The sequence below is a fragment of the Neophocaena asiaeorientalis genome, unplaced genomic scaffold (assembly GCF_003031525.2).
Source record: "Neophocaena asiaeorientalis asiaeorientalis breed wild unplaced genomic scaffold, Neophocaena_asiaeorientalis_V1.1 scaffold160, whole genome shotgun sequence".
Lineage (NCBI taxonomy): Eukaryota > Metazoa > Chordata > Mammalia > Artiodactyla > Phocoenidae > Neophocaena > Neophocaena asiaeorientalis.
In genome coordinates this window covers 2,252,467-2,264,561 of record NW_020175675.1, presented here as the reverse complement: position 1 = coordinate 2,264,561, position 12,095 = coordinate 2,252,467, and the positions used below count along the sequence as shown (strand labels likewise).

At 39.0% G+C, this 12,095-nt stretch overlaps 1 protein-coding gene across 1 annotated transcript in view; it reads left to right on the top strand.

Moving 5' to 3' along the window:
- Positions 1 to 10,499, top strand: part of DIRAS2 (DIRAS family GTPase 2) — a 30,751-nt gene extending 20,252 nt beyond the window's left edge. Inside the window, exon 2 of the mRNA XM_024731946.1 lies at positions 8,361 to 10,499. Coding sequence (XP_024587714.1) covers positions 8,397 to 8,996 — 600 coding nt within the window. The 5' untranslated portion in view covers positions 8,361 to 8,396 and the 3' untranslated portion in view covers positions 8,997 to 10,499. The remainder of the gene's footprint in view (positions 1 to 8,360) is intronic.
- The last annotated feature ends 1,596 nt before the right edge of the window (positions 10,500 to 12,095 follow it).

The following is a 12,095-nucleotide window of genomic DNA, read 5'->3' as shown; positions in this document are numbered from 1 at the left end:
CCATTGGCTACTGATTCAACCTCCAGGCTCTCTCCTCCCCTTCTCCTCCCAGGAGGTGGGAGGTGGGGCTGAAAGTTGGTTAGTTATCCTGGCAACCAAACCCTAGTCTTAAGTACTTTCCCAAAGTCACCTTATTAACCTCAACCCAGGTGATGGAAAGGGGCTTGTTATGAATAACAAAACACTCATATTACACCTTTATGGTTCTGAAGTGTTTTTAGGAGCTAAGGACAAGAGGCCAAATATTTTAACAAAAGATGCTCCCACTGCTCTTACCACTCATGAAATTCGAAGAGTTTTGGGAGCTGTGAGCCAGGAACCATAGACAAAGACCAAATATATATATGAGAAATACATTTTGGTCGTCTGAATGACCAAATATATACTTCTTATAAATCAAAATATTGCATCTCTACCTGATTTTCAGTATTTAAAATGTCTCATTTTGAATCTTTATTATAAGACACACATTTTTATATTTTATGATATTTTGGGATGGATAGTTTACTGCCTTTCCTTGATGCTTTCCTTCATTTGTCTGTTTATGTATATGCTTTTTAGAAGTGTAAGGGACTGTAGAGACAGTTTAGTCCAAACAAGTTCAAGAAAAGGAAAGTAGCAGGGTATATGTAAAGTCATTCTAGACAACCTTCCTATATAGGGACTAGGCTGTTGGTGAACAGATCTGCGCATCAAGAGAATGCACTCTAGCTGCCTTTCCCAGCCAATATGATTCTTCTTTAAATCAGTGGGCTACAGGAGACCAAGAGACATATGGTGAAGCCAACCATATGAAAGAGAAGGAACACAATGAAGAAATGGAACTAGAGGTATCTCAGATAAGAATAGCAGCAACAAATCTCAATTAGCATTCTTTTTTTTTTGTGGTACGCGGGCCTCTCACTGTTGTGGCTTCTCCCGTTGCGGAGCAACAGGCTCCGGACGCGCAGGCTCAGCGGCCATGGCTCACGGGCCCAGCCGCTCCGCGGCATGTGGGATCTTCCTGGACCGGGGCACGAACCCGTGTCCCCTGCATCGGCAGGCGGACTCTCAACCACTGCGCCACCAGGGAAGCCCTCAATTAGCATTCTTATTGAAATTCTGCATCGTATCACCTTTCCTGAGATAACAAAGTGCTTCTCTAAAAAAGAAAAATATCAGAGTACAAGAAAGTTTATTGACAACATAAGGAAAAGATTTTGAGAAATCAAGAGCAGGTATACTTGGTCCATCCTGTAATACAAGTTTCAGAAAGAGGAAAAAGATATAGGGATTGGGATGATGTAATTTTAAAAAGAAAAAGAAAAATTTCCCAAGCTGCAGAAAGGGTTATGTTTTTAACCATCTACTTCACCCCCCTGCCCCCACAAAAAACCCACCATAGTTAAAAAGCAGTTCTAGATATATCCTAGTGAAATGTCATGACTCCTAGAATAAAGAGAATATCCTAACCCTGCCAAAGAGAAGGGAAAAATACAACTTTGCTACAAAGGAAAGAATATCGTACTGGCTTTGGATTTCATGTCAGTAACCATGGATGATAAAATTAAATAATTTTTTAAATCTGAAGAAAAAAGAATTTGACCTTAGTTTGACTGCAGAATTCTATCAATCAAGTGAGGGCATGAGCTCAGAAATTTTAACATCATCTAAAATAAGTTATCAGTAATGTTTATACTAAAGCGTAAAATGAGTCCAAGGAAGGTGATAAATTGAAATACAAAAGTTGTATTACTTAAGCAAAAAACAAACAAAAAAGCTAGAAAAAGTAAGACTCCAGTGTTGCTGACACAGAAAATTATGCAAACAGCAAAGTTTAATGAAAATAACCTTTCCCTCTCAGTGGGTCCAGTCCTGTCTACTTCTGCAATGAAAAATCTTTACAAAGTCCTTTTAATGCTGTTTATTGATAGGGTTTAGAAACAACCTGTAGAAGAACCACAGAAGACAATTTAAATTTTGAAACTAATTGCAAATATTATATCTGGAAAACACAAATACTGGTATGTACTTTAAAAACAGAGTATACCTAACAAAATTAGGCAATGGAGGAAGGTAATAGTGCTAATTTCATAGAGAGAGATGTTCCAAAGTCAGTAAGTCAAGACATTAAGATCTATTATTCAAGCAATGAGTGCATTATTTAAAATTTAACCGTGAACACCAGGAAACAACTGAGTTTCCATTCTTTTTAACAGTGGATATCTCTGGAAAGAGAGACTAGGGCTGCCGAAGGAAGGGGTCTGGGTGTGGATAAAAGAGTATTTTACAATTTTGTTTATTCTTTTTTTAACCAAGTACATGCATTATATCATTATTTTTAAATTTATTTGTTTTTAAAGTTTTTAAGCTGAACAACAGGGTTGGTCTGGGAAGGTTTAATTGGGACTTCCTCTGCCATCACCTGCCCTTCCTTCTCTCCCTGAAGACCAACCTTCTGTGTGGGCATCCTGAATCCCAGGGGCTCCTGTTTTTTTCCACATTTGCTCCATCAGATATCTATCAGCAGACCCATACAGATACTCTTTCCCACCTGTCTAACCCTTACCTTAACCTTTGCCAATTGTCCCTTCTCCTTTCCTTAATCTCCAAATTTCCTTAAAGAGAAATCTACACTTCTTGTCTTTGTAGCCGTCTCATCTCGTCATTCTCATACCCAATGCAGAATGACTTGTACTCCCCAACACCACTTAACTGAAACTTTGCCAATCTTCCTTTACTTATGTGCAGCTGAGCCACACTCACTCCATTTTCTCAGCTCCATCTTAGTTCTGTAATCCTACCCCTTCTCTTCTCTGCATGACTGAGCTTTTGCTCACAAAGAATACATCCAAGCCAGATAAATTTCCTATCAACTTCTACCCTTGCTTTCATCTGATATGAAAACTGGAAGAGTGCCTTTGCTGGCACAGATGTTCATGAGACCCCCGCTGGGGAGGAAAAATTCCCGGTTCCTGACAGGTACAGACGTGCTTCTCACTTGGTAGTCAGATTCTATATTTCACTTTGGCCCCTTTAAATTCCCCTGTACCCCTCTCAGCAGGGTGGAGTGCAGCTGTGAATGCTTCTGGATTGCTGTCTGCCTGATCCAACCTGTATGTAAGTTCACTTCAATAAACTTCATAATTCTACTTTATGGAGTTGCCTGCTTCATTTTTCAGTCTCGAAGTTCCTTCTCAGTTTGGGGAATGTTATTCAATATCCCTATCTTTGAACAACTTCCTAGTCTCCAAAATCAAAGCCTTACTTTCTAGGTCTATCATACTTGAACTCTAACAATAGTATTCCTTTAACTGGGGTCTGAGAATGAATCCTATTAGATTTCCCAGTTTTTAAAAAAAATTGTGATTTTATTTCCATGATAATTTTAAAAGAATAAAATCATTCAGAATAATCTGTATAACCACCTTATAACAGTGTAGTGTTAACACCTTTGTAACCACCACCCATGTGAAAATATGCACATTTCTAGCACCCAGCAGGCTGCCTAGCACATCTCAACTGTCAGATTCAACCAGATTGTTGCATGAATTATTCTTTGTATTGTTCTTTGTGTTGCTTTTTCTTATGGTATGAATAAGTTAATTCAGTGTATTTCTTTTTATAGTATGAATATTCCATTCTTTGCTTATCATTTCTAATGTGAAGATGTGTGTTGTTTCCATCATCTGGCTATTAGGAATAAAGCCGAGCCTGTTAATGTTTAGCACATTATTTCTCCCACTGAATCAGTTTCAGAATCAGTAGACAATGTTATCACATACAGTGGAATGCTGCCCTATACAATGTCTTTTGTAAAACTACAGCTTTATTGAGATATAATTCACCCAATTAAAGTATACGCTTTAGTAGTTTTTGGTATATTCACAGGGTCATGCAGTCATTACCACAGTCAGTTTTAGAATGTTTCATCACTCAAAAGGAAACTCTGTCCAGTCACTTCCCATTTCTCCCCAATGCTCATGTCACCCCAACCCTAGGCGATCACAAATATCCTTTCTCTGTCTATAAATCTGCAATTCTGCATGTCTCATATGAATGGAATCATACAATATGTGTGGTCTTTTGTTACTGGCTTCTTTCATTTAGCATCATATTTTCAAGGCTCAACCATGCTGTAGCATGTATCAGTACTTCATATCTATTTATTCTTGAATAATATTTCATTGTATGGATCTACCACATTTTACTTATCCCTTCGTTAGTTGGTGAACATTTGGGTTTTTTCCACTTTTTGGCTATTATGAATAATGTTGCTATGAATATTCACATACAATTTTTTGTGTGGCTATGTTTTCATTTCCCATGGGTATAGAATTATGGAAAACACTGTGCCTTATGGTAATTCTGTTTAAGCTTTTGAGGAAGTGATAGAATGTTTTCCAAAGCAGCTATACCACTTTACATTGAAACCAGCAATGCACAGGGGTTCCAATTTCTCTACAACATTGCTAACATTTGTTATTTTCTGTTTTTGTTTTTTTTAATTTGTGATTTTGTTAAAGTTTTCCAAGTGGCAGTGAAGTGGTATTTCATTGTGGTTTGGTTTGCATTTCCCTAATAATTAGTAACAGTAATGTTGAGTATCTTTTCAAGTGCTTATTGTCCATTGGTATAGCTTCTTTAGAGAAATGTCTATTCAAGTGCCTTGTTCATTTTTAGTTTTGGGGTTTTCCTTGCTGTTATTGAATGACAGGAGTTTATTATATGTTCTGGAATTAACCACTTGTCAGATATATGATTTGTAGAAATTTTCTCCCTTTCTCTGGGTTGCCTATTACTTTCTTGAAATCAAATTTACCTATTTTTAATCTTGTTCATGCTTTTGATAGCACATCTAAGAAACCATTGCCAAATCAAAGATCACAAATTTATGCCTATATTTTCTTTTAAGAGTTTTATAGTTTTTGGTCTTACATTTAGGTCTTTGATCCATTTTGAGTTAATTTTTGTATATGGTATAAGGGAGGGATCCAATTTCATTCCTTTGTATGTGAATATCAGTTGTCCAGCATCATTTGTTGAAAAGACTATTCTTTCTCTATTGAATTTTCTGACATCCTTCTCAAAAATAAGTTGACTGTAAAAGTCAGAGTTTATTTCTCGACTCTGAAGTTTTTCATTCATATATTTGTCTATCCTGTGCCAATATCACACTGTCTTGATTATTGTAGCTTTGTAGTGAGTTTGAAATCAGGAAGTATGTGTTCTCCAACTTTGTTCTTTCTTTCTTTCAGTCAACATTGGTTTGACTATTCTGGGTCTCGAATTTTCCTGTGAATATTGGGATCAGCTTGTCAATTTCTGTAAAGTAGTCAGTTAGGATTTTCTTAGGGATTGCATTGAATGTGTAGGTGATTCAGGGACTATTACTATCTTAACAAAATTAAGTCCTCTTATACATAAACATGGGTGTCTTTCCACTAATGTAGGTCTTCAGTTTCTTTCAACAATATTTTGTAACTTTCAGAATATATATTTTGTACTTCTTTGTTAAGGTTATTCCTAAGTATCTTATTCTTTTTCATGATATTGTAAATGGAATTAGTTTCTTAATTTTAGATTGTTCATTTCAAGTGTGTAGAAATACAATTAATTTTTAAATGGGTATTATATTCTGAAAACTTGTTGAACTATTTTATTAGTTCTAATAGTTTTTAGTGGAGTCCCTAGGATATTCTATCTACAAAGTCATGCCACCTGCAATATAGTTTTGTTTCATTCTTTTCCAATCTGGATGGTTTTATTTCATTTTCTTGCCTAATTCTCCTGGTTAAAACCTCCAGTAAAATGTTGAATAGAAGCTGTAAGAGTGGAAACTCTTTTTCCTGATCCTAGGGAGAAAGCATTCAATCTTTTACCATTAAGTATTGTGTTAGTTTGGTATTTTTTATTATATGCCCATTATCTGGTTGAGGAAGTTCCCTTTCATTTCTGGCTTAAGTGTTTTTGTTTTAACATAATGGAGTGCTGAATTTTGTCAATTTTTTGTATCTACTGAGGTATCATGGTTTTTGTCTTTTATTGATATGGTGTGTTACGTTATATACATGTTTTATATATATATATATATATATATATGTATATATATGAAACCAACTTTGCATTGCTGGCATAAATTCTACTTGGTTATGATGTATAATCTTTCTGTATATTGATGGATTCAATTTGCTAGTATTTTGTTGATTTTTATATCTATATTCATAAGAGAAACGGGTCTGTAGTTTTCTCATGACATCTTTGTCTGGTATTGGTATCAGGGTAATATTGGATTCAGAAAGATTAAGAAGTGTTTCCTCCTATTAAGTTTTTTGGAAGACTGTGAAGAATTGGTATTAATTCTTCTTTAAATGTTTGCTGGAGTTCACTGGTGAAGCCATCTGGACCTGGGCATTTTCTTTTTAGATAGTTTTTTGATTACTATCCAATTAAAGTTCTATTCATATTTTTGATTTCTTCTTGTGTCTACTTGAGTAGTTTCCATCTGTTTCATCTGAGGAATCTAACTTGTTGGCTTACAGTTGGTCATGCCCTTGTAATCTTCATTTCTGCAAGATCAGTAATGTTTCCTCTTTCATTTCTGATTTTAATAATTTGAGTCTTTTCACTGTTTTGTTTGTTCAGTCTAGTGCAAAAATTAATTTTGTTGATATTTTCAAAAAAACAGATTTTGGTTCTATTAATTTTTTCTGTTGGTTTTCTATTCTTTATTACTTTCCACTGTAATCTAATCTTTCATTTTTCTTCCTTTGGGTTCAGTTTGTTCTTTTTTTAAAAAAATTGTAACCATTTAAAACATCAAAGTATAGTTAATTTACAATGTTGTGTTAGTTTCAGGTGTCCAGCAAAGAGAATCAGTTATACATACATACATATATATGTATGTATGTATATACATATAGATGCTTCTTTGGTTTTTTGCAAGGTTAGGGATACCAAGTGCGCACAGAACAGCTGAGTATTTAATTGAGCAGATTTGCAGGCAGATGTACATGGTGAACTCAGAAAAAAAATCAGGAGATGAGATGCCACAGTCCTGGGCTTTGATCTGATCTGTCTGCCAGTAGACATTAGCTGCACATACCCATTTCCTTCCATGGCTAATTATATTTAATTTTTACCGGTCTCTGAGAATGACTTTGAGCAATGCCTTTTATTACTGTCCCTTGGTTACTCTAAGATTAGAAAAGTGAAAGTCAGCACAATGTTGCCTGGAGAAAATGGGTTCCATGCTTCACATTACCGTATTGCGTGTCTACTTTGTTTTAAAAATGTTGGCTGTTTCTTGACTGTCTACTTTTTTGCATGTCATATGTCCTTTCTTACCAAAGAAGGAACGGGATGAAAGATGTTTGATAATCTGTATGTCAGGAAACGGGTGATGTTTGTGATAAAGGGAAACCCCATTCTACTCCATTTTAATGACCATTAATAGTGGTTTATATCACTGTCTTAGTAACACTTGACTTCTTATAATTCTTAAAAATAGAGCACCCATAATCATTTTAAATTTGATTAATAAAAGGACCCTCCAAGCTTCTTAGTTAACTGTCAACTTCTACTGCTAAATGAGAGTCCACACCATGGCCTGAGTAGTGCCCAGGCCCCTGTGACCAGCTGTCTGTCCAGCAACCTGTGGGACAGCAGCCTGTGGGACAGAGATACTGCAGTTTGCATCCCTGCCTCACCTCTCACTGTCTGTGTGAAGTCGGGGACATTACATTCCCCTATTCCTTCTGTGTTTCCTCATTTCACAACAGGGATAATGACACCAGTTCTGCAGGCTGGTGAGGATTTCATGAGTTAATATAAATACTGAGTAAAAATTGCATTCTCCTCGCCTTTAACCCCCTCCTTGTACTTTTAAAAAATTACATATTATGACCAGTGTATTGGGTGTTCACAGTACTTCAGGTTAAATAGTAAAGATCTGCTGTGATTGTGATTATGTGTGTGTGTGTGTGTGTGTGTGTGTATGTTGAGGCTTGGTTAATTTCCATCTCCCCATTACCTTTCCTGGATTCTGCTTCCCTTGGGCTGACTTGGCATCTTTTCCCTGAGCACAGGGTGATGTGAGAGCAAAGCTGCTCAGAACCATGGTCCGATAATAAGGAATAGACTGGCTCCAGTTAGCCACTCAGTAGATCAATAGCCCTGTTGAAAACTGGGGATTAGCTATAATTATTGGATTTAGAATTACAGAATTAAAAAATGAAATTTGAATTGTTCTTGTGTTGGGAAAGTGAAAGCAAACTGTACCATTTCAATTTTGTTTTAAGCTATCAAGAGAGGGTAAAGCAACCTTTTCCTAGATTTCTCTTTTACTAATTCTCTCAAACAACATCTGGTTCCTTTGCTAGGTGCTTCCTAGTTGATCGTTGGAGCCCTCAAGCAACATGCCAGAGCAGAGTAACGATTACCGGGTGGCCGTGTTCGGCGCAGGTGGTGTTGGCAAGAGCTCTCTGGTCTTGCGGTTTGTGAAAGGTACATTCCGGGAGAGCTACATCCCCACTGTGGAAGACACCTACCGGCAGGTCATCAGCTGTGACAAGAGCATCTGCACCCTGCAGATCACGGACACCACAGGCAGCCACCAGTTCCCTGCCATGCAGCGGCTGTCCATCTCCAAAGGGCATGCCTTCATTCTGGTCTACTCTATCACCAGCCGGCAGTCCTTGGAGGAGCTCAAACCCATCTATGAACAAATCTGTGAGATCAAAGGGGATGTGGAGAGCATCCCCATCATGCTTGTGGGCAACAAGTGTGATGAGAGCCCGAACCGCGAGGTGGAGAGCAGCGAGGCCGAGGTGCTGGCCCGCAAGTGGAAGTGCGCCTTCATGGAGACCTCGGCTAAGCTCAACCACAATGTGAAGGAGCTCTTCCAGGAGCTGCTCAACCTGGAGAAGCGCAGGACCGTGAGCCTCCAGATCGATGGGAAAAAGAGCAAGCAGCAGAAGAGGAAAGAAAAGCTCAAGGGCAAGTGCGTGATCATGTGAACTCCCTCCCGTGGGAGCAGCAATTGTGTGTCTCCCTCTCCTCCCCTCCCCCTCCACGTGAAACCCACAGTCGTCAGGGTAGCATGTCAGATGCCCACGTGTTAAATATTGCATTTTGACCGAGATGTGCGCTGTTGTCCTCAGAGGGCATTTTACACTACCACCAATAAGCACCCCCTCTCCAGAATCAGGGAATCTGACAAATGCTTAAAATGAAAACTAACATGCTCAACATCGCAGGGAACCGAATCGGGTGCCAGACATTTCTGGAGGCATCGTTCGCCATCAGGAGGCATGAGAGCTTGTGCCCTCGGAAGCAGCGTGTACTGATAGGGGGAAATACTATCTGCATACATATGAGAGCATGTTAACCCAGAGCTGCAAGCACCACCCCAGACCAGGCATCCCCTCTGCTCAGAAGCCAGTGACAACCCTTGGGGAGGGGAGGGGTGGGAAGAGGTGAGAAGACCAGGCCAAAGTTGTTCGGTTCCATGGTTCTTCTACTGAATTAAAAATAACACAGCCTCTCTACCCGCCAGAGGATGTTCACTGTCAGTTCCCAGCTGACCTGTGAGCCTTGCCACTCTGAGGGGAGGTCCTCACCTCACTAAGTCAGGTTATTAGCAGGTATCGTTTTAGCCTTTTAGGGTATTTCTTTCCACATACAATGATGAATTCACTAAGAGTGTGCTGCTCTGTCAGAAATTCTTCAATTTCCATTTAAAATGTTTGCGTAAGGATATTGTGGACAATAGTAAAACATTGCAATAACGCTCCTGTGTGTTATATTGTGAGAGTTTTAGAAATGTGAAGTTTCCTTCCTTTGACCCATGAGGGGTATAACTCTTCCAGCCCTCAGATTTTAAATAAAAGCAATTAAAGTAGCTATTTTTTAGACATTTTTTTCCCCAACATGATTTTCTTCTTTTCAATAACTCGATCTGTATCCAACTGGGTAACAGCCAACAAAGGCCATCCGAAGACCAAAAGCCACATCCATTTTCTAACAGACACGGACATGTCTGTGCCATACTTTGCATCTTAATAAAATACGTTGAAACAAAGGTTGTTCACTGTGTTTTTGATGATTATCTATAATGAGTATATTCCTGGGAAATGCATTCAAGTAATAGATTATCGTGCATGTTCCATTTGAAATGTCTTCTAAGAGCTGTTCAATGCAGGGTTCACTCTGGAAATGATTATCTTTTCCTCCTAATGATCTCATGTGCATCCTCAATCCTTCAAACCAAATTACGGCCACTGCTGGTTCCTGCATGCTAGGTGGAAATGGGTCCGGCAGGCTCTGTCACAGGCTGGGCATAGCCCACTCAGCTTATTCTTCTGCCGTCCTCAAGGCTGCTTTGGCTCTGCTTCCTGAAAATTCCCACTGACAGAGCCTGTAAATTCTCCTGTTTGTTCCAGTCTGCATCCCACTCGGGCCTCCTCTGGAATTTTCCCTTTCAGCACACCTTCCTGTTGCCTGCCTGGCAGGCAGAGAGAGTGATGCCCTCAGGATCATGTAAGGGGAGCTTCTCAGCTTCTGGGCAGGAGCACCCAGCTGAGGCAGGATGGTCAAGTTCGGACGTTTGCACATACCCTTCTCTCCTGCACTTGCTGTGTCTTTCCTGTGCCTCCTGCTACAGCAACTATTGGGCAGTTCTGTGCTCTCAACAGATCCTAAATTAACCTTTTTCTGGTTAAATTTTCTTGCCTTCATCTCATCCCCTCTCCTCTGCTAATAACTCATACTTGTGATGTATTTAGTGTGTGGGAGGTACTTTGAGAACCATTGGCTCCATGGTCAGCCCACCTCTCTGGCCTCCTAGAACAGAACTTGGACAGGGAGGGTAGAGAAGTGGCCTGGGTGCCACCAAATCCCTCTCCAAGTCCCAATGGACACACCTTCTGATGGGCTTCTTCTGTTCCAAGTGGCTGTTCCACAGCCTTCACAGTGAGATCTCATTGGTGTGTTTTCTAGAACATTTGCTTTCCAACTTGTCCCTACCTTTTTTTTTTCTATTTCTATTCTCAGAGAGATGTCATCCATTTGTAGTCTGGATATGGGTTAAGTGGAAGAAGAAACAGGACTTCATGGCCAAAATGAACTTTAGAGATCTTGGGTGGGTTAAACTAATGGTAAAATGTGATGTCTGCCACAGGCTGTAATGTCCGTAAGGCTCCCAGTGTGTGGGCTCCCTGTCACTGCCCCATTCTTCCTAATCCAAGTTAGAAATTCATTTAGCCCTCTCAAGGCAGTGTCTACATTTTTAAGTGTTTACAGCTTGATCAATATGAGAAGCTTGTAATTATTGAAAATCTGATCTCATTCAGGACACATTTTCTTCCTTTGTATTTTGCCTGTGAGTTTATTGGAAGGCCATTGATGCTTCAATCATGGGTCTTTATTCTGAGATCATTTTTTATGAACTGCACTGAGGATATAGATGATTATCTCAAAATAATATTTTCGGAGCTCCCCAATGGACATTCAGGAGGAGTTAGTCCCACTGAACCAGATGTTTTTAGCATTTATGTGGGCCAGTCCCCGAATAAGTAGTTGTGGTTCTTGAGGACACGTCCTGCATTGCATATGGACACAGAAGATTTTGACCTTGCCACAGTAAGTTACAAAACTCAAAATATTGGTTTGAAGATGGCACTCCGGGAATAAGCTTGGGGCTCCATGGGTCCCGTTCTGTCCCTGCCAATCCCTCTTCCATCTGGTGACAAGCCATGGGCGTGCCCTGGGCATGCATGCAATACAGCAAGACCAACACAAGAGCAATATTGAATTGTTCATTAGATCTAAAATTATATATATATAAAATATATATAATTTATCTTCCTGCATTTTGAAGTATAAAGTACATTGTACATATCTGTAAGCTAGTATATTTGTTTCACCATTTGTAATATTTAAGAAATGCTCTCTTTATAGAACAGAAGTATTAAATATCGCCCAGAAATGCTCTGTGATACTTAATTTTTTTTTCAAAATTTGTAATGTGTTGCTCCTACATAAGCTCTCTGGAAATGTCCATAACTAATGGGACACATGTAAACCCTCAAAGATCCATCCTGGAATTCAGTGCCCCA